The sequence below is a fragment of the Osmerus eperlanus genome, chromosome 4 (assembly GCF_963692335.1).
Source record: "Osmerus eperlanus chromosome 4, fOsmEpe2.1, whole genome shotgun sequence".
Lineage (NCBI taxonomy): Eukaryota > Metazoa > Chordata > Actinopteri > Osmeriformes > Osmeridae > Osmerus > Osmerus eperlanus.
Window position 1 is genome coordinate 21,473,948 of NC_085021.1, and position 27,855 is coordinate 21,501,802.

The 27,855-nt window shown below is 43.8% G+C and overlaps 3 protein-coding genes across 3 annotated transcripts in view; 2 read left to right on the plus strand and 1 right to left on the minus strand.

Annotated features, from left to right (window-relative positions):
* Positions 1-10,631: 10,631 nt before the first annotated feature.
* Positions 10,632-14,264, plus strand: masp2 (MBL associated serine protease 2). Its single transcript, XM_062460297.1, has 6 exons — positions 10,632-10,744; positions 10,830-11,052; positions 11,166-11,343; positions 11,580-11,711; positions 13,049-13,245; positions 13,550-14,264. The coding sequence occupies exons 1-6, from the start codon at positions 10,698-10,700 to the stop codon at positions 13,724-13,726; spliced, it is 954 nt and encodes a 317-aa protein (XP_062316281.1). The 5' UTR covers positions 10,632-10,697; the 3' UTR covers positions 13,727-14,264.
* Positions 13,284-20,682, minus strand: dffa (DNA fragmentation factor, alpha polypeptide). Its single transcript, XM_062460295.1, has 7 exons — positions 20,464-20,682; positions 19,444-19,599; positions 19,009-19,175; positions 18,478-18,673; positions 17,857-17,984; positions 16,808-17,031; positions 13,284-13,653 (listed from the first exon to the last, which is right to left on the minus strand). The coding sequence occupies exons 1-7, from the start codon at positions 20,555-20,557 to the stop codon at positions 13,641-13,643; spliced, it is 978 nt and encodes a 325-aa protein (XP_062316279.1). The 5' UTR covers positions 20,558-20,682; the 3' UTR covers positions 13,284-13,640.
* A 98-nt stretch (positions 20,683-20,780) lies between these two features.
* The window catches only part of pex14 (peroxisomal biogenesis factor 14), a 47,269-nt gene continuing 40,194 nt past the window's right edge, over positions 20,781-27,855 (plus strand). The window contains exons 1-2 of the mRNA XM_062460294.1: positions 20,781-20,955; positions 22,462-22,509. Of these exons, the coding sequence (XP_062316278.1) occupies positions 20,920-20,955; positions 22,462-22,509 (84 nt within the window). The 5' untranslated portion in view covers positions 20,781-20,919. The remainder of the gene's footprint in view (positions 20,956-22,461; positions 22,510-27,855) is intronic.

Sequence of the window (27,855 nt, forward strand, 5' to 3'; positions counted from 1 at the left end):
CCGCACATGGCGGCCATCTTGCTACAGTCAACTCGCTCACCCATAACATTGTGTTGGTGCTACATCTACTTTTTAAATGACCATAACTTGCTCAATTTTCAACCGGTTAAACCGGTTGAAAACCGGTTTAAACCGGTTGAAAACCGGTTGTCGTTATGCAGTGGCATAACGACATCTCTGACGTTGATAACAAACCAAACCGTTTAAAAATCGGCGGACGTTCTAGACTCCACCGTAAGACATCCAACTAGTCTTTATATATATATATCTATGGTTGCAGACATTCTACATTGCGTCCTCCCTCACCTTCCCCTTCATCTGTAATTAAACATCCTGTTGCCTGCTTAGCTAAACTTTGGCACTGAGTAATGGTTTGAATAAACCCGGATTAACTAATGTGGAAGACTGAATATGTAGGTCTACCAGCAGATGCTAAGGAGACAAAAGTACCCACACCTGGTGCTATAACCACCTTTTACTTGGTCCTGCATGTGTGTAACAAAGTTTTCATTACTTATCTGATGGCTGACTGATTGAAATTGGGCAATGCATTGATTACTTGTAAATGCATCTCTCTCTCTTCTCTCTCCCTTTGTCTCTGGAAAGACAGCTCAATTTACTTACGTAGATATGTTTTTTTGGTTGTTAAACAAATGTTGTCTTCTTTTCATCTCACAATTAGATCTGGAGAACAATGCAAAATCACCACAGTGCTCAAAGGTCATTTGAAGAAACTGCTTACAATGTAGAGATACAATCTGAAACCATATAATTATGTTTAAACAACTGTATTAACTGAAATTAGCCCGTGGTAGACAGCTATAGACAGATGGTACATCCAATCACTTGCCACATATTTTTTTCATATATTCACATATTTCTTCCTTTTCCAAACAGTTTCCAAGGACAACTTCCCAGTATATATGTGTAACAATCCATAAGGCTAGTCAAGTTACCCGGATACCTTTTGCAGAAGAGATAAGCCTTCTATAAATGATACGAGAGTTACTGACTATTCTGTGTAAAACTGATATTTCTGTCACAGTTGGAGGAAGGAAAATTGATTCCAATAAATGTCTGAGGAACCTGAATGACAAAACAAATTCACGTCAAATGAGATGCTGTCCACTCGCCTCCTTTACCCTTGAGCTGAAATAAAAACGCAGCAAAGTAACATCAAAGCTGAGGCCTGCAACCAAAGCCTTTCTCCTGCTTTGCTTTTGATCTGAAAGGGGGGAGGCGCAAAGAGTTTCATCCTAACTGTGTAATTCAAATTAAATTGTGACTTCATGTTTGCATGTATTTAGAAATAACTAAGTAATTGCCTTTGTTGGTACCCCATCCTACGTAGAAAGGGAAACAGCTTCAAAGGAATCAGTTCAAATTCAAGATGGTGGTAGTTTTTTAGTTTGTTTAGTTTTGAACCAGTTGAACTGGTTCCTGGACCTACTCAGTCCATTATGTACTATTACTCACAATTGACTCAGATGAAACTATGAAAAATATTTCATAAAAGGTATTTTATTTCCCATTCCAACTGACCTTCATCCTGGATCTAATTTCTTCAACATTTCCCGTGGTTGAGGAGTATTAACTTTCAGTTAAAGTTCAGTGTAAGTTGTGGGTGAGAGCCACACAGAGAGCGGTACTTTCCTGAACATCAAGGACATCTCAGAAAGTCTATGAGCAGCCAGCAGCCTGGAACCTACCCAGGATGACATTTGGCGTGTGGACAGAGGGCAATAGGGGGCCACATGAGGAGGAAAAGGTGTTACAGCAAGGGATCAACATATTTTTAGCCTGGCTGATTTCAAAGTCATAAGGTTTACTAATACTTTTCAAGTGGTCACATTCATTCATTTTTTTCGGTATCAAAGTTTGGACGAGTTTAATTGTCAAAAGTCAAACCAGGAATGATTTGAAACTGATAAACCAAAATCTTGTGATTCTTTTGTATATCCGTTCACATCCTGCATGGACCCCCAAACTTCTAAATCACGACGTCCTGAACATCCATCTCAGAGTTCTGCACGTCTGACACATTCTATTTTCACTCAGCGGGATCTAAAAAAGCGAAGACAGCAAACACCAAATTGTTTCTCACTTTGGCCTAAATTAACACTTAATTATGTGGTCTTTGTTCTCCATTGGAAGGTGTGGGAAGACGAGTTGTATAAGGGCCCTCCCTTATCGTCATGGGTGTTTCATCAGCTCAATGCTTAACATGGTCGGAAAGCAAAATCAATCATCCTGTACGAAACTAATTGACGGTGATGGTGATTTGGAGAAAAAAAACAATAGTTCACCCTATATTGTTTGATTTATGTTTTGGGGGTAGATCAATAGAATGACTTGCACAATTAAGGCATTAGTTCAAAGAATACAGGGGTTTCGGTTGCATTTTTTTGTCAATGTTCAAACTGAAAAAAAAGACATCTCGCTTTAAAACTGTGTATGATGTGTATATTTTGTTGGGCAAAAAGCAAGGCTTTGTGTAACTATCATTCACGGGGGTTGAGTATGGGTAAAAACACAAATAAATAAGTCCCTCGACCAGGACTCTCACTTGATTAACCTGCAGACTGTGGAAGCAAAGCCTGCAGCAGTCTTATTCAAGCTTGCCCGTCCTGCTCAATTTGTTTAGTTTTGACATTTGAGATGGGCAGACACAGAATGGTTGGCTAGTTGAGACATTTAGAAAACAAGAAACCATTAAATGTCATCTAGGAAAGGACATTGTTATGAGTAATAGATATTTTCGGTAAATAATGTGGTAGAACTGAGTACATTTGGATTATGATGACCTCTGCGTAGGAGATTCTGACACGTTTTGAGCATTGAAGATGCAACGAAGTAATTTCATTACTTAGTTCAATTTAATCCTTTAGCAGAAGCTTTTATCCAAAGCGATTTACAAACTGTGCACAGAATCTGCAATCAAGTGTGTTCTTCCACTAGGACAGAACTGTCCACAGAGTCATAAGCAGAAAGATGCATTCTGGGAGAAAAACTTTAGGTTCTCGCTGTTGTGGCAACAAATCCATTACTGGTTCAAAGGTCCTCAGAAACAGACAGTTAATTTTGTGCTCTAAACTCTAACTCCTAATCAGGGAGTCAGGTGGCTGAGCGGTTAGGGAAGCGGGCTAGTAATCTGAAGGTTGCCAGTTCGATTCCCGTCCGTGCCACATGACGTTGTGTCCTTGGGCACGGCACTTCACCCTACTTGCCTCGGGGGAATGTCCCTGTACTTACTGTATGTCGCTCTGGATAAGAGCGTCTGCTAAATGACTAAATGTAAATGTAAACGTGAGAGGCAGAACAGTAATTGGGACTGTTATTACACACATTGCATCATACCATACATAGGTCAGCACGTATTTGTTGCTAAGTAAGTGCGCTACATATACTCATCATGTTTTGTTTTGGTCTATCAGGGGGGATTGTGGATGTTTCAGTTGGGTTTCTCTGGCAGAGATGTGTTGAAGCACAGCCGTACCTCCAAGGAGGAGAAGTCTGACCTTGGTCCATAAACGTTATACTAAACTTCAAGAGGCTTCCTGGTTGAACCAGGGCTTTGGCACAACTGATTGGACTCTAAGTCCATGAGCCCACAGTCTCCTCATTTAAAAGCACATTTAGACTAGCACCTAGCCTTTGGTCATTACATTTACATTTTAGTCATTTAGCAGACGCTCTTATCCAGAGCGACTTACGGTAAGTACAGGGACATTCCCCCCGAGGCAAGTAGGGTGAAGTGCCTTGCCCAAGGACACAACATAATTTTGCACGGCGGGGAATCGAACTGGCAACCTTCAGATTACTAGCCCGATTCCCTAACCGCTCAGCCATCTGATTCCCACATTAACTAAACATCAACCAAATTGTTGTTCTGTAAATTGTTGTTCTGTAAATTGTTGTTCTGTAAATGTAAAAAACAGTGGATTCATATTAAAATGAAATACAGAGTAAGTTCTACATCTACATTATTAATGTGCTCTTCGCTTCCAAAACTAAAGATTTTTATTGAATGAATTAGCTTAATATTCACATCTGCAGGATATATTTTATCAATGGTAATATGAGATGAATATAAAATTGGTAGATTTACCCACTATCTACTACTATCACACATTATTATATCTTAAAATGTACTTTGAAGGCATAAAAATCCACGCTGACCAGCGATTCACATCCACAAGTATAGTTCCTTGACTCCTAGGGAAATTGAATGCAACTGACCACAGCTATTATATTGTACCCTGGTGGAATTGATACCGATGCAACTACCCACTTTCTCCCAGAGTGTTCATCTCTGGTTCACCTGATGGAGCTCCAGTGTGCTGTTATAATGGCTGATGGTGTGTGGTATGATTATTTTGCTGGCCAGCGCTTTGGCTGAGTAAAAGTAGATCATTATGTCTCTCTCCATAACGCTCAATGCTGATTCCACAGCTGAGAAAATTAGATGCCACATGCAGGAGGAAGGGATGTGGGGATTCTGGTCACCATAGTGACCCCGGGACATTGAAAAGGGATTGATCAATGTTGTATTGTTAACAAAATGAGTGACCATTTTAATCTTGTATTTTACATGTATTCACTGGTGGTCCTACATGTGAGGCACTTCTAAGACATCTGATGTACAATTTTTATGTAACTTCATGTTCAGTATAGCCATGTTGATGCTATCAAATAGACGGTTATCCAACTTCACTCACTCTTATCTCACTCACACTGAATATCTGAATCCACTTCTTTTTACATTTCTGTAACGAATATTTCACTGACGTGTAGTTAGTAACCTACTTCCTATGACCAGCTAGTTTAAATGTAATCTGAAATAATGAGCGTGTGACATTGGTGGACTCAGTTTACTTTTCCCTCAGATGTGCCCTAGTTCTCCTGAGTGCCATCTCAGGAAATAGATAAATATGAAGAAAAAGCCTCCCTAGGTAATGTGTCGGACCACCTTGTCTCAACACGTTGATGTCTTGTATGTGTGCAATAACAGTCCCAATCACAGTCCTGCCTCTCACGATTAGAGCACGAAATTAGCTCTGCCTCTGGAGACCTTTGAACCAGAAATGGATTTGTTACCACAGCAGTGGACGAAAACCTCAAGTATTTCTCCCAGAATGCATCTCTCTTCTTACAACTCCATGTGGACAATTGGGCCCTTGTGGAATGACACTCCTGATTGCAGTCGCTCTAACAATGTGGAATCCTCATGTGTCAAATAGTCTAGGTGCTACTGTAGATAAGGAGACGAGCTTGGTGATGTAAAGCATTTAGTCGTTAAATGTCAACACATCAGAGTGTGCGCTGACAGCATCAATACTTAGCCCCTGAACAACGTGTCAAATCTTCATTGTCTACAGGAGGCAACGGCAAGGGTCCTTTTTCACAGAAATGTCACACTGTGCCACTCCGCGCATATCATTTTCCACCAGATTCATCTAAAACAATAGAAAACAATCCGTTTCTTCCAATATGAAAAGGGGGGGCTGTTGAGGTCACAACATGAGGTAGGGCTTACTTTGCCATTTCAATGAATTCATTGAGACCATTACCTGCAGCATTTCAGTGTCACTTAAACTTGCCTTGGCATGCACGGATAATCTGCCGTTTTCTTTTTTCATCGTTTCGGTAATAATGAAGACTGGAATGCGGTAACTCGAGCCGCAGCTGTGTGCCATTTCTCATCATTGTTTTCCGGCTCCCAACGTCATCAACCGGCTCACTGCCTTATGGCGGCGTGTTTAATCGTTGATGCTGCGGCCTGGACTGAACAGACAAGAAATGGACGCACCTCTCAAAAAGAGGTAGAGGCGCAGGGGAGCAAATTGAAAGACTAATGGCAGACTAATGGCAGACTGACGTCAGACGAGGCTTCGATGCTAAGGGTCTCAACCAGTATTCATCAAAAGTCATTTCTTGATTGTTAGCTTCAAGGTTTTAAACAGGAAAAGATGCTGTGGTACAGGTGGAGGAAAGTCGATCTTATTTCCAGTTTGAGGTGACACACTTCTGCTGTCTGTTCTTTCCTGGTGTCGTTTTTATCATCCTTAGATCCATCACCAGACAACTGTAGAAGATTGGTGAGGTTTTCAAGAGGGCTTACTATCTAGTGTTATGTATATTTAAAGTATGGTTACATTCCAATTTGAGACAAGGTTGGCAGAAGTTAGAAATATATCAGGTAACGTTCAACTAGAATATCAGAACAAAATAACCTACTGATCATACTACACACACCACACACAAATGTATTTATGTAATGTCAATTTAGAAATACTTTTCTTTCAAAAAGTCAAAACATTTATTCTGGGGTATCTGTACTAAACCTGGGAAATAATAAATAGCACACCTGAAGTCAGATATTTTAAGAACATTACTGATTTAGAAATCCAATAGGCGAAATCCAATCTCCTTTTCTCAAGAGGGCCTACGTTTGCAGCAAAGCATCTCAACCACCTTCTTAAGTAATGACTCTCTGGTCCTTTCTACAGCGATGACACAAACCTCACCTTCCATATTCCAACAGTGAAACTGGAATAAGGACGGGTGGGTCCTTGTCATTTGCCACTCTCCCACCAACAACAGGTTGACCTAGAGCGGTAGCTACGGTAATGGAAACCATAAACAGAACATGATTGGCCCCTGAAGTACAAAGAAATGCTAATGTCCCCAGAATATTGAGGGCACCCAATCAATTGTGTTGTATGTGGTGAACATCTGTCCCTCGGGCCACAGGCAAGGCAACTGTTCTGATTAAAGAACTGAAGGAGAACCTTGTGTTTAGTTTGTTTCCTCTGTTTGTTTTATTCTTTCTTTTTTAGGCTTGGGGGGGTCATTATTTCTTGGTTTATTTCTTCATGAGGTTGTCTGTCACACTCACACACATTAAGCATTGGCTTTTGTACATGTAATATATCATATGAGAGTTTGAATGGCCATGTATGTATGCTACATCAAAGGCTTCAGTCTCTGAGACAATATACTGCATAGGCAGTGTCTGTGACATCATATGTGTTATTATAGTCCTCATGAAGTTTCCTTGGTTTGCTTTTCACAAGGTAGTCTGCCACATAGTTATAGTCATTACTTGCATAGATTATATGAGAGTTTAATTGCAAAGTATGTAGGCTACCTTACGTCAGACTTCAGACTCTCTGAGACAATATGCTGCCTGGCCAACGTGTGTTACAAATTTCACCAGTCTAATCCAGACCTATACCCTATAATGTAGGTGGTGGCCTAAATACACTAGGCCGATTACCAGGTACGAACATCATTACACATTCATAAATACCTAACTAGAAATTAGACAGTGAAATTGCAGTGGTGGCTTTTTACTTGTTCTCGGGTATTCAAATCTAGAACACATCCTCCTTATTCATGTCGTTAATTACAATACGCTACACTAGTATGTGGGCGGCCGAGACACTGGCGTGATTGCTTGTTTTGAGAGTTGGAAAGAGAGACACACGTTGTGCCACAGTAAGGTTGCTATACCCACTAAGGTATCCCTTGACAACTAAGAGACATTGCCATTATCGGGCGGGTATCATTTGCAGCCGGACGAAGATGTTCTCGGAGGTGTCAGAGCGAGACTGTGAGGAGGTTTGTGAGGTCGCGTGGGGGCCTGGGGAGCTCTTTCCGCTCGAGCGCGGATCGGAGAAGCAAAGCTTGCTGTTCCTTCCTCCCTCCGCCACATCTGGGTCCCGCATTGATCCGATGCTCTCGCCTTGCTCCGCGGCTCCACCCTCCGACATCAGAACATGGCTACTGTCATTGTCGTGTTCTCCTTTCAATTGATCGCATGCGGCCTATTCCCAATTTAATGACTGGCTGACTCCTTATGAGGAAGCACTTCATTATCTATGGTACAGCGAGCTGGAGAAAGAACTCAGCATGCTGAGCAGTGACTGGCGCATGCTGGAATAAAAAGAGCCTGTTTTGAGTATATGTGGAGAACTGTTTATCACTGGGTGTGTGCGCATAAATTAAGCATTGAAGTCGCGTATGTTAAATTGGGTGGGTAATTCATGACGCACGTGCCCATCGTTTTCAGTTTTTTTCTCTGGTGGCAATGGGTGCGCAGTGTTAATGAATGTCGTCAGGGATGTCAGTGATGCCTTTCAGAGCACCGCCAATACGTATGAGGGCCCTTAGGAAATAAGTCAGACTGTCCTTTCACAAACACATGTGGAACGCATTCACATTCACATGTGACAGCTGGACAGATGGAAAGACAATAATGTTTTCATTAAGGAGACGCTTTTATGAAAATCACGGTACAGGGAGGACCAACGAGTTGCTTGTCTACCACTGAGCTATGCCCATCCCATATTTGGACTCTGAAACTTGGTAGCGCTGAACAACTTTCAGCATGTAATCCTTCATCTGGGCTAATTAACCGTTTGTGATTGGCTGGGTGGACACAAAGGTTTTTGACAAACCTCTTCTGGTGTTATGAGAGTCTGATGGCAAAGATTCCAACAATTAGGGAAGCAGGGATTCGTCACTTATTGGAACACAACAACACGATTAAACCCCATGCTCAAAGGTTGTTACGATCAATAGATGAACCAGCATAGGGTGAATGAGTGCTTTAAAAGTGCAATACGAGTCAAAGGTATACTGTGTGCCTAAACTAAGCACTAAACACATGTGGGTTTTTGTTTATCAAACTGGTTGAAGATGAATCAGTTTGTCATTGACAAGTCGCGTCTTTTATTTTAATAAATGTTTTATCTGTAGCCTTTATCCAATTCATTAAAATAAACAGTTTGACAGCCCCATGCCACAATGATATGAGTATTATCTGGTATCTTTCCATGTTAGTGACAAGTCCATTTTGTTTTTGCAATTTTCCATTTAGCTCAGCCTGAAAATCTACTCATTAATATGTCATCTCCTCTTTGACAGTATTATTTTCCTCCTTGCCCAGCCATCTTATTTTAATGTAAATAAAGTGATTAAATTCACAAATAGAGAGCTTTAATAGTACAAAAAGATTGATAGGCCTACTGGCAGCATGTAATTGCAGTTTTCTTCCGATTTTCTTTCTCACAAAGATAGGCCTAATTTTTTCTAAAAATGTTAGCGGCAGTGTGCTATGCTAATGCACCAATAATACACGATATCTAAGTGTCTTAAATGCGTCTCATCTACCAGAACTATACAGTTGTTTTCTTTCTCTTCCTCTCTTCCTCCGCACCTTCTTTGCATTGTCACCTCTTTTGTCTCTCCGTGTTCTTCACGAAGGACCGCGTTACTCTGTGACAGAGATACTGTACCGACGTCTGGTTTATAAAACGTCAGACTCATCAAGAAGGAGATGTATCCTTTTCTTTACCAGACAGAAACACACTTGACCATCAAAGGGTGCTTTGCAGCACACCATCGTTACTGGTTATGAGACACACAGTACGTCTACCAAGCCCAATCAACCACAGAGGCTAGGGCTCCAGACCCCTTCCAGAAGAGGAGGCAGAGGTTATGGTACGGTATGAAAAGAGGATAATGAGACGGGTTTTTAGCAAAGGGAAATTACCACTGACGTTTACACAGATAATTATTATAATCCAGCACCAACATAGTCCATTAGAGTTGTGGTGCAATGGAAATGGGGGGGGGGGGGGGAGTGGGATGGGGGCTATTATAAGCTTATTTAGCAATCATTTGTTACCAGTTGAAAGGCCCCATCACTTTATAATAACTGCAAAAATGCGGTGTCATTTCGACAAGCCGTAGTGTGGGAATGAATAGCTTTTCTATCACAAAAACCTTTTGCATCTATTTTGCTCTCGCCGTAATTGGAGCAGTTCAGGTGCAACTCTTTATTTCCCTCAACCCCCCCCCCCGCGCCCCAACCCCTCCAAACCGGATGTATTATATTGCCATTCATCGGGGAAACACACAGCTTTAGTTTTTTCTTGTCGCTTTATTGCTCCATCCCCTGATAATTAGGTGTGAACAAGCATGTTTCGAATGTTAGAGGACGGTGTATTTATGTTTCCCACCTTTTTATTCAGACATCACGCAACCCAGCAATTATAATAGCGAGGTCAGAAATAATTAGCTGCCCCTATCCTGTCTGATTATCATCACTGTCTGTTGGGACAGGAAAAGCTTTCTCAGTTGTCTGAAGCATGTTTCAGTATTAGCCGTTTGTTTTTTGCATATGCAGTCATCAGTGTAGATGGCGACATGTCAACAATATTATATAAACAAAACATGTCCATACATTGCATTCCTACTCAAACTCACAGCCTTTCAGACAACCAACTCAACACTTTCTGCTTACTCTGAATGAGACATGTAGCATGACTAAATATAGGCCTAATCACTCTATAGCTTAGCATGTGATCCTTTTGACCTCTCTCCCAAGTCTCTCAACTTTTTTGCAGTTAACTTTCCCTTTTGAAATACATTTACTCATTTTTTTTAGATAGGCATTTAAATAGGCTGCGGCACAAATGTAGAGCAGTTACAACTGAATGTCTATAGGATCATCGCTATTACACAGACTGAGAAATGCAGTGTTTGGAGCAAATAATCAACACGGATGGAAGAATTGATCTGTCCATCATTCGTTGTTGATTCTAAGCTCTCTAGTACGGTCATTAACCTCAAGGACACAGGGTTCACAGGTAGTCAGTTAGACACACTGAAACAACACAAAAGGCAATATGTTATACTGCTCCTCCTGGCAACCTGCAGCAGTCAAGATGGATGAGTATGTTTTTGTTGTTGTTTATTCACTGATGATGAAGGAAGCTTGTGGAGTTTGTGTGGTGAAGTCTTGGCCTTATTTCCCCCAGTGTGTTTTGTGTGTTTGCCCTGGTCGCCCTGTTGCCCGTGTCCCAGACGGTGAAGCTGACCGGCCTGTTTGGCAGCTTCACCTCCCCAGACTTCCCCCGCCCGTACCCCAACAACCATCACGCCGTGTGGAACATCAGCGTTCCGGAAGGTCACCGGGTCAAACTCTACTTCACCCACTTCAGCCTGGAGCCCTCAGAGAACTGCCAATACGACTACATCCAGGTATGCCAAGCTAGCATTTACCTCCACCCAGGAACCAACTGTACTTTTCTTTGTTTAGTTTTCTATCCTTTGTGTTTCAACGCTGCTTGATGTCTTTGTTGTGATCGAACTAGGTGCTGGCCGAGGCAAACGAGACTTTGCGTTTCTGTGGCGACGGAGAGAAAGGATATGAGGACGCTCCTAGGAACACGGTCATCCTGTCGGCCGGGAACGTCATGTCTGTGGTCTTCAGGAGCGACTACTCTAACGAGGCCCGTTTCACAGGCTTTCACGCATTTTACACCTCCGAAGGTGATGTAGGCGTTTCACACCTTTGCTGATGTCATCCCGATCCAACAACATGCAGAAAAAAGTTATCAGTGAAGTTTGTTATTATTGTGATTGTTGGGAGTTATATTTGCAATTTTATATTTTATTTAGGGAATACAAAGGGAACATTTTTGTTCGTTTCTGTGTCAACTAGGTTCTTGGTAGACTTTTGCTCTGTGAGGTAACCTGCTCTTCTCTCTGTCTTTTTGGTTTCGTAGATGTCAACGAGTGTCTGAGCCTGGTAGAGGGGGAAGCTGTTTGTGATCATTACTGTCACAATTATGTTGGTGGCTATTACTGCTCATGCAGGTTGGGATACCTTCTCCATGACAACAACAGATCCTGCACTGGTAAGACGATTGGGGGACACATGATCACAAGATAATTCAACAATAATGACACATGAACCTTTTCACCATCTTTCATACAGTCTCAGACAGAATCAAACACTGATTTATGGTGTGTAGTCACGGAAGTGTTTTATTGATTTGACAAATAACATGTTTGTACGCCCTCGTGATATATCCCTAGATTACATTCCAACTGCTCCTTACTCCATCCAGTACTGGCGACTGGGGGTGTGAGTCAGAGATCATCATTAGCCTCCCAGAGTTCAACCCCAGTCCCATATTCCAGTCCTACATCAGCAACTCCATGGAATGCATGAATAAATACATATAATCTTTAGGTTTATTACAATCTTTAGGTTTATTACAGTCAGATTGTGGGTTGAAAAAAAAACGTATTGAAGTAAAGGTGAGCAGCATTGTGCTAAACTGTAAAAATGTAGCCTTCAAATTAAATACATCAGATTGGCAGTCCCCCGCCCCCACCCCCTTGTAGCTATTCTGAATAAAAAATAAACCAATGTTTTATTTAAAAGTAAATAGTTATTTTTAAAGTAAATATATTTTTATGTTTGTGGAGAATGTATTCCTCGTTAATATAAGAGGGGCATGCTGTGTTTGAGACAGTAGCCCATTATCATGTCGCCTGAATGATTGCCAACTAATTTGAGACTGGAGAAACACTGATGTAAGAGCCAGTTGATCTGTGGCAGCCGGTGCAGGGCTGGGTTAATTACTGTCGATTCCCAAGGGAGACCCACACTGAAAATGGATACCTGTTTGCAGCCCTAATAGTGTACTGATGCCAGGTAATTAATCACAATTACCGAAGGAGACGTATCTTAAATTGTTATTCTTTGCCTGAGTAAAAAGTGACACCAGATAGTGTGGGATGAGTGGGCAAAACTGATTACCCACTTTAAGGTTTTTTTTAATTATACAAGATTACAGCTAGTCAGCCTCCTCGAAATGTCAGTTTGTTGTTGTCACATTTTCTGGTACTTTCTGACTTTCTTATTAACTTGGAAATGTGTGATGGTGCATCAGTTAACTCACATTAAATAACGAGGATAATGTTTTCAAATTAAAAGCTGTTTTCTCAGCAATACTTACTCTTTTCAAAATGGCAGACGCATTTTTCCACTCATCCATATCTAACAGAAAATCAAAGGCCTCACTAGGGGGCTGGGTCAGAAATTAATGACTGTGCCTTCAGCCAAAAATAAATAAATAAACACATGAACAAAACAAATCAACTCCAAAGTAGCAGGCTAAACCAAACAAGTGTGGATCGATGAACAGTGTGATTGTTTCTGGGCCCGGGTGTGTGTTGTGACTAGTGCCGTGCCAGGTCCAGGTTCTGACAGAGGGGTCGGGGGAGCTGACTAGTCCAGGGTACCCGGCTCCCTACCCCAGCATGTGCACGTGTGACTACACCATCCGGCTGCCACAGGGATCCCGGATCCTTCTGGACTTCCCCGAACCCTTTGACGTCGAGGGTCACCCCGATGTCCCCTGTCCCTACGACAACCTGAAGGTCAGTTCTTCTCAGACGTCAATGGGAAAAAACGTATTTTGTTTTTTACCTCGTGACACCCTTGATGACACTCTGTAACACAAGTCGGGAAGTCCGGAGCCAATGAATAAGTAATCGTATTCCTTCTCATGCTTCTGGAGGAAACCTGTCTGAGCCGGCTGTGGCCTTCTGAGATGTATAGCCATTCTGTTCCTTTCCTACGTCAGTTAGACATACATCAACAGTCAAACGCAACCACAAATCAAACCCCCTGCAGGCTAACTAGCTGAATTCCCAAATCTTCCTTCTGCTCCCCAATCTTAAGATATCCACAGAGGGCCAGGAGTACGGACCCTTCTGTGGATCTTCCTCGCCTGGACAGATCGACACAGGAAGTTACCAGGTCCACATCACGTTCAGGTCTGACGCCTCAGGGAAAAACAAAGGGTGGAAGATCAAGTACTCTAGTGTCACCACCACCCAGGAACAAAGGGTGAAATAAATGTCACATATGTTGGTATGACCCAATATGTTATGGATTTTAAGATGCAAGCAGAATAAAGCCAGTCATCTCCAAATTGATTCAAATTATGTCTTTGGTTTAGCGAAAAAATCTACAGGCATATGGTTTGTGGATGCAAGTCCGATTGCCATTATTTCCATTCACATTTTCCAATGTTTTTTTATTGGTGGTAAGTAATACATACTGTTGCTAAAGTGATGTTAATACTGTTAGATGTCTTTAAAAGATTTGAACCAATTTGCTGGTTTCTATTCAAAAGTAAAATGTTTTTTAGTTTAACTAGTATCTGTCATAAAGTTAACCATACAAAATATATAACAGTGATCCTTTCTTGGGAAACCTCACTATTACAACGAAATGCAAAGATAACCTAATATCACCCTATTCAAACTTGACTTCAGTCTGATGCATAGACTTTACAAGGTTCAGTAATTCGCTCCTGAAAACATTGAATTAATGCAGTGAAGTACTTTGAAAGTCAAATCAACTGCTGGTCTCGTAGAAACAGTTCATGGTGATTGTGTTAACCTGCATACATTATTCATGCACTTCTCGATCCTCTACAGGTCCTTCTCGATCAAAACAGCCATTAAAGGGTTCTTCACACACATTAAATTGCCTCTTGTCGGACACTTTAGCATCCGCTCGCTAACATTTTCTGTCTCTCTCCCTTTGTTTGTGGAAATAGAGAAGAGATGAGTCCCCAGTAAGGGTTCACAGTAACAGGCAAGAACATGTACCCTTTGTTTGAATTCAAATTATAAGTTTATCATCAGATGAAAGTCTTCAAGATGTCTTGTGAGAACTCCGTTCAGCTCCGTTCCAGACGAGCTGCTGATGTAGCTGTTTTCAAGAACTTACAATCTCTCCTCCAACAGAGGGTGGACTCTAGGGGTTTAAGACCACGGTACTGTCACGTCGGCCTGAATAAACGTGTTCAGTCATGGACACTGACCCATCAGATGACATTACCTTGACATTTAAAAGACTCGAATCTGGAGTCATGATTGTTCAGCTCGCTCTCTAAAACAAAACTGAACTGTATGCTTTGCAGGAACAACAACGATAGCTCACATTGACTTGATCTGTTGGTGGGGCGCTCCCCTGTATAACAGTATTACCATAGGTACTCTGTCTTCTCTAAGGCTGCTGAGTTGTGTGTGACTGGTTCAGTCGAATCGAAGCCAAAGGCATTACACACACCATGAACCCCATTTACCAACCACTGAAAGATATGAAGTAGCTGTGCAAAACCAAAAGGCAACTCTGCCTCACACACACACAAACACAATCCTAGAGTACAAAGTCTTCTTGACACACACACACACATACTGTTCAGCTCCATATGCACCAACTCTAAAATTGCAGCTGTGTGACACATGGTACTTAGCATCTGAATGGAGCTGCTTACAGGGAGACTGAATAACCATTGGCAGGCGCCGTGATTTCCTCCCAGGGTTCGTGGTCAGGACTGCGTGGAGGAGCTGGACACTGATGGAGACGAGCGACGGTTCATTATGATGGAAGGCGTTACCAATGTTCCTACAAACGAGTACCTTTCAACAAAGCCTCCACAACCGTCCTTTAGGACTTGTCTGGTGTGGCTCACCTACGCTATCCCTCGTTAAAATACCTCAATAAAACCCAAACACGCGCTGCATGTGAACGTACATCGTTCGAGCCAAGTAGAGGCGCCACACATTTTCTCAACTTAAAAGGAACAATACCGTTGTCACGGTACAGGTCCAAGTTACAGTTTATTGTAGTCAGGAAGACATCATTCTGTGATTGGTCAGAGTAATACTGGAAGCAGTGTTCTGCCTCCTTTCAACAGCAAAGCAAACATGCAAAAACAAAGTGCCTCATTAGGACAGTGACTTACAAAATGTACACACAGAGCTCCCATAAAAACATGTTACTAATACATGACATGACAATAACACCATATATTTCATAGGAACAAAATTAGGTTGAAAAGGGATGAACTTATGCCAGCCTTTAAGGGAGCGTTCAGGTTCAGGACACAGATTTTTTTATTGAATCCAAAACAACATAAGCCTGTTTTTAAGGTGAAATATTCTCCTGGTTCTGTCATGTCTGGTAGCATGTTCTCAAACACTACCCTGTATTGTGAATGTGATAATGGGTCTGGAAGTGCTCATGGTATAGACCAGGGGGTATGATATCACAGAGCTGTCATATCAACGCACAAACATGACTCACATGGGCGCACATGCATGGTTACATCACAACCACTCATCCCTTCTATAATTAGGGGGTACTGGTGTCCTAAACACACAAGTGCAGGAAAAGGGGTTTCTATACGGCACAGTTTAAGTAAAATGTATAATATAAGCTAAGGAATATCTGCATATCATACATAGCACATAGTTTGGTCATTAATTGAACAGTGGTCTTGATTTGCGAGTCAAAAAACAATAACTTAAAGTGTAAGGCTTTGTTGGGTCTAAAGAATGAACAAACAGAGGCAAAGATGGACGCAACTTGTTAAGTCAGCTGCAGAGACAAATTGTTCTGAGCCTTTACCGACTTCCCTCAAATTTCTGTCTCTCTCCGAAAATTATGATTTATTAAGACTCCTGTCCGTTAAGGTAGAGGATCAATCACTTGTTGGGGAATAAGAGCCATGGCAACACCTCTAGAACAGACGATGCACATAACCCCAAAGCTGCATATTTCAGGGTTCAATGTCCACATCTTGAGAACTCAATCAACACACACTACAAGTGGTCCACTCCCAGCATCTCTCATAAACATGAGTTAAGCAAAAAATAATAATAATATATATATATATGCAAATGTATTTTGGCTCATCATGACAAATAGGCTTCGGCCTCCCCCACCCCTTTCCCCCCTAAAACTCACAGATGTGTTATCTTGGCTAATTTCGTCCATCTGCTTCATCAGCATTCCCTGATAGCGGCATACATCAATATGAACGGCTAACGCTAACAGCTGGGCTCATCATCCCTCCCCTTCGGCGCAGGCAACGTGTGCTCTCATCGGCCCCAGTGTTCAAGGAGCCCCGTGTTAGCCTACTTGCTACGCTTGACTGGCGTGTGCTGGTCCGGGCTGTCCGCTGAGGGCAGAGTGCCATCCTGCTGTGAGGGGGAGACGGAGGAGGCGGTGAGAGAGTGCATGGCCCGGACCTTCTGCAGTCTCCCGGTCAGCTCTTCTTCGCAGGCCTGCAGCAGGGCCGAGGTCCTCTCAGGGCTCCAGCCAAGCACCTGTTCCATGGAGGCTGTGCCCTTGCTCACCACCATCTGCGCATGGAGGAAAAGCGAGACAGATTGGGAGCTTTGTTTCTGCTAGGCTAGAAATAGACACAATCTGCGCCGGAAACCTCGCTAACTCCTTCAAAAAGCGGAAAGTATTTATTTAATCATTACCACTACTCCAAGCAGTGCTTTTGATGATGTTCATGGTTCAAGGTGGACAGATAAGTGGTAGAGAAACTATTCAATTCACTTGGTTAATCCCAAAGGAATTTCAAGATTCATATTCAAGGGTTCTCTAAATGCAAACAGAGTGGTTTGATATCAATATTATAATTATCATTTTACCTTGAGCTATTAATGGGAAACATTTTGACAAATAGCTTCAGGAAACCACCAACTTCTCCTCCCTGACGCTCATGGAGATTTCGAAAGAGAGGTCTTATAAATGGCCTGCTCCCGTCACCATGACGCACACGAAAAATATCTATCACCTCAGGTCGTAGGCAGTCTTCTTATTTGTTGACAGGGTTTACAGTTTGACCATGTAGCGAGCTTCTCGTTGCTACGTTTTGCCTAGGACCACATACAGTACGTGAGGTGAGTGAAGCACAGAGAGATAGTGCCACCTAGTGGACATATGATCCCAAGCACTTCACAGTCTCTGCCAGATGATCCGTTTCTGTAGTTCCTACTGTAACCCTGGCTTGTTCTCCTCATTCAGTCGTATCTCATTCTGGCTGAATAGCTAAGTAACTGTGGGTTCATACTGACTGTAGGGGTCATGGGGTCATACTGACTGTAGGGGTCATGGGGTCATACTGACTGGAAGCAGGTGTCCTCAGGTTTGGTGTTCACAGGAAAGGTGAGTACCTGGATCTCCTCGTTGGAGAGCCTGGTCTCGGGGCTGGTCTTGCCCTTCAAGACCATCAGAGTCCTGGACATGAAACCTGAAGATGAGTCCACCTCCATCCCATCAGGCACATCCATGTCACCTGCCCCTGTCACCACGACAACAAGCGTGTCACAAACTTCTGACATCATCTGACAGTCAGAGAGAATCAGAACAAAATGAGAGTAAGGGAGTGCATGGTCAGAATGGTAGTGTGCGTAAGATGGGATGGTTGTTTGTAGTCAGAGCAACGGCTCCCCCTAGAGACCAAGTACACTCAACACGTACAGACTGTAGGAGGGTGAGAAGTCACAGTACGCGTTTGTCTTTCATCAGTACAAAAATAAATATATTTGACATTCTCATTCTCTACGCTGCTAGTCTCAGTAGGAGGGCACAACCTGTAGCAACACCCCACTCCTGCTTAGTCAAACAATGGTCATATCTAAAAGGTATGCAAAGGTGTGAGTGTCTTTCACATGCTTTGTACACCGAATCCCACTGACACCCATCACTTCCTCTGAGATCCCACAGGATTCAGAACTGGTCATCCTTCCTGGGCAGGGCCTTAACTATCTGTACCAGATGTTTCTCATTCCTACCGGTCTGGCTGGGCAGGGCCAGCTGGCTGTCCTCCTTCTCCACAGCTCTGAGGTACAGCTGGAGCAGCTCCTTGGATTGCCTCTCCTCCTCCCTGCGGTCCAACACCCTCTGAAGAGTCTCCTGGAGGTTCTGAGCCTTCTTCTCCTGGAAGCCAAGGGCGGAGGCCAGCTCCAAGCCAGGGACGTCCACCAGGGACTGGGGGAAAACCAAAAACATGACCCAAAAACTTGGAGGCTCACCCCAGTGATCGTCTGACATGTTCAAAGCCTGCTCCTCCTGACACAGCCTGAACCTAGTCGTCGATTGTCAGAACTCAACGATGTATCTCCTTTGTCCTTGACAGGGATCCAGTAGAATTAATCGTATTAGTTTGAATGTTAGACCATGTATTAACTGAATGCAACGCTAGCGAGCGTCAGCGACAAAATCAGTTTGTCTGCCTCGTTTTCTATTGGAACATCCTAGCTAGACCTGAGCGAAGCTGCGCGCCGTTTGGGAATAACTTTTTGTTGGTGTTAGTGTGAGGTTACCTGCAGGTCGGCCTCAGACATGAGGATGATGCTGGCCAGGTCCTGCCTCAGCTGCTGAGCCAGGGACTGCCAGGACCGGGGAACAGCCAAGGAGCTGTCCACTGAATCTGCCTCCACTGTCTCCAGGTCCATAGAGTCCCTGCTCAGCCATGCCGTCCCTCCGTCAACTGCAAGGGAAAAGAGACACTATGTCAGTCAGTCTCTGAGACAGGAGGACATTGGGGAGGATGGGAGGCATGTCCAGACTGGGTTAATCCCAAAGCTTTAGTTGGTTTGTTTAACAACCCAACTTTTTTGTGTCTGGATTTGACTGAAACTTTGTATTCAAAAACGTTTTACATTTTATACTGTAACTGAATGTTGGCATGACGATATTCATTACATTACAGTGGAGCTTTGGTGAGCGTTTGATCAAAACAAAAACAAAAAACTCACTTTTTTTAAGTGGGGCCCATGTCTCTCTTTGGTGCAAAAGCATGAACTTTGTGTTGGGTGGTAAGCACAAGAAATAGGCTTCGTCTTCTACTATTGTCCCGTCATCTTCTAAAACCACAGAGACGGCGTCTGGATCGAAGCCAAGAGACTCGCATCCTAAGGGGAGGAATGGTTAAAAAACAACAAAGTAGTTCAACACACGTTTCAAGACATTTCGGGGAAAAATGGTTGAACTGGTAAGGTTAATTAAATGAGGTACAGTGACATTTCGAGTCACATTCAAGTTTATAATTTGAATGCTGGAACATGTTCCCTGACATGAAATGTTTCAGTCCGAGACAATGATGTACCATACGTGTAGGCCTATACGTAGACATAGAATGTGGTCGGGCTAGGAGGATGCATTCCGATAGCCAAGTGGAATGTTGCTTCCAGTGTGCCAAGCCGTGTTCTCGTTGAGCAATAAACTAGGCGTCTTTACTTCTTTATATTTAGCAAAACAGTGGTTGCAACTCCTGAGGTTTCTACTTAAATTGAAACCACGAGTCCTGAAAGGAGCATTCTAACATTCACGTTTTGCTCAGAAGACGTGGGAGGTATGCACCCCTCCTTGTGAATCGCACACTAGGAATGGAGCGATGCATACAGTGTCAGGCAAGTCCGCGCAAGAAGGAAATGTGGGGCAAAGCTCTGAGACAAGAGACTGCCCATGAGTATCACATGAGTTGACGCTTTTTTTGCTAGAGGCTTTCAATAAAACCATGAATTATTGTGGTTGGTTCGTAAGACTTTGTGAAAAACATATTGGACATTTGACATATTGGCCACACAGGTTTAAAACCGATACCACTGACGGACCACTAAATACACAAAGACAAGTAATTATTTTCTCATTAAGTTACTACTTTGCAACGTGTGACTCGCTGCTACCAATATATTTGCTAAACTAAATAGCTTACAATACTGAAACTGTGAATGGCCAGCGCGCATCATGAACTTCACGCCTGTTTACTTGTTTACCTTTAATCTTCAGTTGTGTTAAAGAAGAAACCACCAAGCCGTATGATTTCTGCCGTGAAACATTGCACACCTTACAAGGTTTTAATTCTGTCATGACGTCGCTGTCGTAGACAAAGTGAAATTAAGCTAAAGCCGACAGCTTTAAGTTATTTTACCGCCGATTAACTACACACTACCGCTCACAAGGAACTACCTCCAGTAGTTATGATCCTGTTTTCCTTTAGCGATTAATCGTCCTTACCTATTCAGTCAAGAGCAATCATTGACGAATGAATCGATATGTACCCTCGTTTCGTGTCAAAAGACAAAGCGACCCAATCCGTACGTGGGAAAGCAGTACGCCATTCGGATAGGCAGCATCAAAACAGCCGTGGGCCGGGACTGGCAGAGTAAACAAATGATCGTATAGTGACTAGCTAGCAAACACGCTAGTAAAGCCAGGAGAGGGCTGGAAAGATGGCATCGGCTGATCAACCTGATCCTCAAACTCAGGTCTCATTGTTTTCTTTCAGCAACATTTGATTTGAACTGTGCAAAAGCGTTTATTACGCGACAACTCCCGTGACATGAGACTGCATTTTCTGAATAGCTTCCTTTGTTCTTGTTTAGATGTCCCTGTATCACCTAGCAAGCTAGCAAGCTAGCGAGCAAGTAGTCGCATGTACTATGCGTAAAGTTTGAACATTGGGTTCGAGTGACTCTCGTGGTTTGTTACATGTGCAGGCCGAACTGTCAGTTTGTCAGATAGCTGCGCTAGCTAGCTATAGTATAAGCCAACATTAATTGTACCTGTAGTATAAATTGCCTGATGTCGGTCTATCTTACGTAATAGTTCAATGCTCACGAGAAAAGGTCAATGATGATACTGCTAGCTAGCTAACTAGACTATAAATGCAGAGGAAGTCCAACGCGCTTTCAGTTTGCCTCCAACTTTTCAACTGTACAAATCCACTTAATCAAAGTTAGCCATTTCAGTATTGGTCGAAGTGTTACGCATGACTATTATCATAGTTACACTAAATCACATGGGTACAGCTGAATGCATGATCAACAATTATTTGAGGAGGACGACTATGATTCTGCAAAAAACATTTGTCAACAATAGTTTCAGGCAACAACACATCAAGATTAGGTTGTCAAGTTTTAAGTTTATTTGCCATATGTATCAAATACAGGTACTCTTGACTGTTTCGGGTGGCATATCTAAACCTATTATAAATAGGCTAGCCTTAGTCCTGATCCTAAATGAGCCACTTCTTATGGCTATGCTTGTGGGACATTTTTGTGTGCAATTGCTCCTACTCTCTACATTTTAGTGACCTATGTGAATCGCTCTCCTCTGAACAAAAAGTTATTGGCTGAAGTCCACACTGACTGTGAATAGGATAGGGGGTCTCTTGTAACTTACCTTTGATGTGTTCCCTACCTTAACTTGATCAACCACCCCAAATTCAAATAGGCCATTGTATCGCCCGCGTCATTGCAATTTGAGATAATCTGTCGATGTGCATTTTAAGTTCTTTTGCTGACAGAGTTAGATTTGATCAGGAGATGGCTCACGGGCCCATGGTCATAATGTACCGTTACCGGTGCTGTATTACAGAGGCTTATGGCTCTAATGTGACAAAGACTCGTATTTCAAGCGAAGGCAAAAGGCTCACAATTCTGATTGGAGCTCACTGATGCATACAATGACTCGAATGCCTCTGTAATTTTGAAGGTAATCAGGTCAAAGTAGGCCTTTTCAGACATTCAGAAATTTAAATTGAATGATTTACACCGTGTTTTAGTATTCATAGGCTACTTGCACATGTATGCACACTCATGTAATGTATTCTCTGTACAATTGGGTATGTGCTGATGTTACATTAATTGGTTACATGAAAGTACCTTGAATCAGCTTGATTTTTGTTTGAGGAAAAACATTGTCCTGCAACCGGAATGTTCTCTACTTGTCCGTTAGATGGCGCCCTAACCTAAGTATTTTGCCTTTTTCAGCCTGGCGTTCCGTCCGGAGACGATGCAGCGGTCCCCAGAGAAGCGCTGGTAAGACGACACTGCTGTTTGACTTCCACAAAATGTGAATATGGGATATAATAAAGCAGAAGTTTATTTTTTAGAATGTTAAATGATGTTTTCTTAGCATCATATGGGGTTTCTATAAATCTTACGGACGTTTATACGTTTCATCCGAACAGAGCTCTGTTAAGACTGCTTTTGTGTCACCGTTAGAAAGCATTGGCCCAAACATCAAGTGACCTTAACAGCATGAAGTCAATTCACCTTTACTTTATACACACGGACTGCAGTGACTAACACCTGTAATCTGGTTGTAGGCCTACTATTATAGGCCTTCTCTCTGGAGAAGAAAGCGTGTTTACTCGAGAGGGCTATCTGAAAATGTTGCAACACATTTATACTACACAAACAGGCTGAATACACTGGTACATTGTCCTTCTAACTTTGTGGAACCATCGAGCAGAGAGTATCTTTGTCCGATCCACTTTCCCAGGGGGAGCAGACCAGAGGTGTTGTGGTCGAAAGTTATAACTTTAGAGCTCAAAGAAAAGTTCTTCAAATATAGTGTCTCACTTAGCCAACATTATGATACCGTTACAGCAGGTTGCGAATTATACAATGACAATCGGGGGGGGGGGGGTCAACTTTTTCTCCATGGCGTAAAGCACAGAGCAGGCGCGTGCTTCAGTGAACTGAAGTCTTACAGCAGCGATTCCTAAAATGTGGGCCGCGGCTCACTAGTGGTCTACTAGGGCAATACAGGTGGCCCGCCAAACCAATTCAAACTAAAGTATGAAAAATGAATCAATATCAACATATTTATATTTACTGTTGGTAAATAATTATGAAAATTCTTACAAATTTTAAAATGACGTTTTGCCTTTAATTCATCTTGACTGAAACGCCAATAGTTACGCTTGGCACGTTGATGAAAGACCAAGTGATATTTCCACCTTAACTTGCACACGCCCACTTCAGTCCACTATGCATGCATACTTCATAAGCTAAGTCAACAACTTCCGGTAGTGAGCTGTTACGTTAGTTTTTAAACGCAAAATGCCGGTTTTTCTGAGGAGTTTGGTTCGTCTTCCTGAAATGACAATTAACGATGTTCATAGAATCCTATGTTGCTGCCCTTCAAGCAACAGGTAAAAGGGGTTAAAATTGTACGTTTTGAGCTACATCCACAATTACAAAGGTAAGGTTTATCTAACTTACTCACACAGTAAAAGTATCTAGTGCTAGCTAAAATATTTGAGCTATGCAAGTGGGCCGCAAAGTGGAAAAGGTTGGGAGTGGCTACCCTACTGTATAGTATCTTGCTTGTTTAAGTAATGTCTGCAGTCTGTTGATGATAAGTCCAATCCATCCCACAAGCTCACAGGGCACGTACCACACAGCGTTTGTAGTCAAGGGTCAGCAACAAAGTATCGTACAGCAAAACTGGCAGCAAGTCATATCAACCCTCCCGACCTGCTGTTTTGACCTCTTTTTGGGGTGTCCCAGTCTTAATTAGGGGGGGTATGACCCCCCTAATTCAAACCCTGCATTACAGTACAATCGCTCACAACGAATATAATCTACAAATCTGTGACCCAGCCAGGATGAAAGAACTGTGTGCCTTGAACTCGGATCATTTTGTGCTCTCCTTGTCCCATGTCTTGTGTTCCACCCCAGGCTAATTTAATCTGCTGGATATTGATTGTCGTTCTGTCTGTTCTTATATTTCTAATTTATTTCAATTTCATCTTCCCCAAATGTGCTTTTAAGACTCCCTGCTTCAAAAGAGGAGAATATGTTTTTATGAGAAGGTCCTTATTTGAAACTGCTTGACAAGTCCCCCCCCCCCCCCTCTCCTCCCACCTCCTCCTCCTGTTCTCTCCTTCCTCCTTTAGATGAGCTGCTCTTTCCCAGTTAAGTGGATTATTACAGTAGGGATAATTCTTGTCACATGGCATTATTTGGATGAAGTGAATAATTGAAATTTGTGTCTGAAAGGATTTTATCTGGATGAGAGGAAGGAGACTGCTGGCAGGGGTTGGAGGGAGGCTTCTGGGCATGTGTGTGTGTGTCTGCCTGCGTGCTCGAGTCCTGTTCTTATACAAACGTGTGTGTGTGTCTTGATTGTGTGTGTGTCAGATGCACTGTGCTGTCAGGCGGGAGACACCAGTCATGTTAACAGGTTCTGACTCACCTCGCCCTGATCGGTAGACCCTGGCTCCTAGCATGGCTCTCCTCTCCCTCCCTCCCTTTCCTCCTCCCCTCCCCTCCCTCTCTCCTCTACCCTCCTCGTGGTTCCTTGAGGGGCCTCTGGTTCGGGGGACTCCATCGTCCCTGCGGTGCCCAGGGTCAGAACCAGGGAGAGGGCTGGGAGCCGTTGGTTGCCGTTAGTCCTCCTCCGTGGCCAGGCCGACACGCATGCAAGGGCACATGGAAGAGGGTTTACCAGAGAGGGCACCCTGTCTGTCTCTCTGCCTGACTGCAGAGGGCACCCTGTCTGTCTCTCTGCCTGACTGCAGAGGGCACCCTGTCTGTCTCTCTGCCTGACTGCAGAGGGCACCCTGTCTGTCTCTCTGCCTGACTGCAGAGGGCACCCTGTCTGTCTCTCTGCCTGACTGCAGAGGGCACCCTGTCTGTCTCTCTGCCTGACTGCAGAGGGCACCCTGTCTGTCTCTCTGCCTGACTGCAGAGGGCACCCTGTCTGTCTCTCTGCCTGACTGCAGAGGGCACCCTGTCTGTCTCTCTTCCTGACTGCAGAGGGCACCCTGTCTGTCTCTCTGCCTGACTGCAGAGGGCACCCTGTCTGTCTCTCTGCCTGACTGCAGAGGGCACCCTGTCTGTCTCTCTGCCTGACTGCAGAGGGCACCCTGTCTGTCTCTCTGCCTGACTGGAGAGGGCACCCTGTCTGTCTCTCTGCCTGACTGCAGAGGGCACCCTGTCTGTCTCTCTGCCTGACTGCAGAGGGCACCCTGTCTGTCTCTCTGCCTGACTGCAGAGGGCACCCTGTCTGTCTCTCTGCCTGACTACAGTTGTCAGTGCTGCCTGTCTCTCTGCCAGACTGCAGTGGGCAGTGCTGCCTGTCTCTCTGCCTGATGCCAGACTGCAGTGGGCAGTGCTGCCTGTCTCTCTGCCTGACTGCAGTGGGCAGTGCTGCCTGTCTCTCTGCCTGACTGCAGTGGGCAGTGCTGCCTGTCTCTCCCATCTGTCTATCGGGCTTCTGCCCTTCTCCTTCTGTCCTCTGCTCATCAGCCTCTCCTACTCTCTCGCTCTCGCTCTCTCTCTAGCTGTCTCTCCCCATCACTCTCTCCTACTCTCTCTAGCTCTCTCTCCCCATCACTCTCTCCTACACTCCCTATCTCCAACTCTCTCTCCTTCTCTCTCTATTTCCAACTCTCTGTCTCTGTATTTCTCCCTCTCTCTCTGTTCTATCCACTCCCATTGGATACCCTGGAACTCCATTTACCCTTGTTTTCTCTCTTTCTTTCTCTCTGCCATCTCTTGCCCTCCAGCCCTTGTTACCGCATTCCAAAACTGCTATCAGATAAACACACACACGCCTGTGTTTGTTGAACCTACTGTAACCAGCTCTGGTCATAAATGGAGAGCAGATTGTGTGTGTTTTTGCTGAGAAAGTGTTTCTGTACAGCTGGGTCCCAGAGAAAAAAAAACAGGCTAAGCCGGTGTTCCTATTCCTAATATCAATGACTCCTCAATGTGGGGGTGAGGTGGGTGGAGGTGGGGGTGAGGTGGGTGGGGGAATAGGTTTGGGGGTGGAGGTGGGTGGAGGAAGGGATGAAGTTGGGGCAGCGTTCTACACAGAACATCCCGGTGCCACTACAACTTCAAACGCTCCCGTTCCCCAGGATATTAAGCGACTGATGAAAAATTTAGCGACCGTTAAATAAGGCGCTTTGAAGTGATCTCTTTTGGCTCAGGAGCCTCTGAATTTCCGTAGCCCCTCTGCTCACCAACGTGCTACAGGGAGGAGACAAAAACAACAAGATATTTTAAGCCCAGGAGTTGGGCTGACTGACTGACTGACTGACTGGCTGGCTGGGTGGGTAGGTTGTTGGCTGGCTGACTGACTGACTGGCTGGCTGTTTACAAACATTTAACTGTGCAGCTTGTGACACCAGATCTAGCCATGCTGCTGCCCCCTGGTGTCTCTCCTGCTCTCTCTTCTCCCTCTCCTCTCCGCTCCCCTCCCCTCCCAGTTAGTCTCATAGGTTCCCAGCTAACAGATGTTGCTCACATGCTAGTCCAAAATGAATAAACATATTTAGTTTAATATTTAGTGAGGGATCTGGGACTGTGATCAGTGTGAGAAGGTTCCCAGGGTTCTTAATACGCCCTTTCTGTCAACATACAGCCTCCTGGGGACAAAAGACATCAACCACAAACGTCAAAACCATCTACGATTGTCATGCTCGTATATCATTAAAACCACCAGGCTAGGTGTATAGGAGTCTATTGACCTTCCCAATTAGCCGATTGCTAGCTATATGCGTAGGAACAGAGGGTGGTTTCACTTTGGATTAAAAGGAGAATACCAACGCCAACGCTCAAAGTACTGATGTCAGAATTAATTTTGAAAGCTGGCTCTTGTTTTAATTTTTGTGGACTCTAGGTTTCAACACGCCCCAAAATTAATTATTCCACGGGAGTAAGGAATGGTAGCCATTAACGAGTCCGTCAGGGCAGTCCTTATTCTGGAAGAAACCAGTCTGCAATTTAGTTAGTCAGGGGAACCTGCCCAGAGATTTTTCTTTTTTCCTCTTTGCTCATTACTTTAATTGTAATTGTAATCCTTTATTGGAGCTGTCTGCAGTAAAGGAGAGTTATGGCAGAGGAGGGGGCGAGAGCTGAGCAGATATTTCATGATTATTGGAGAAGACGGTCACTAGGTGGTAGCCACCACCCCGGCCCTGGTGATTACCGTGCCGGGAGTGATGGTGAGAGACACTGTGTTGTGTGGGTGTGTAGAGTTGGTGTGGGTGTGGGAGAGTGTGTGGGTGGGGTGGGAGAGCGAGAAGAATCTCGCTGTTACTAAACGCATCCTGAGCTTTTGGAGAGCAAAGTCCATTTCAGAAGCACCTGTCTAGCACCTGATCCTGAAAACCTGTCCTTTTCACACAGAGGCCTGCTGTGTAGCCTGCCACAGGCCCTGGAGCGTCCAGGTCCACACACCGTCCCAGCGCACTCCGGCTCTCTGACGAAGCCTTTCGGGCAGGATGAATGTCCTTTCTGGCGCCAGTCTGGACGAGCTGCTCTCTGATCTGCCTCGTCTACTTGTTCTGAGTGGCTCTTGTTGTTCACCCTGGGCTGTGTTTGTGTCAGTGCTTAATGATACAGGAAGGGCCCACTGTTTTATTG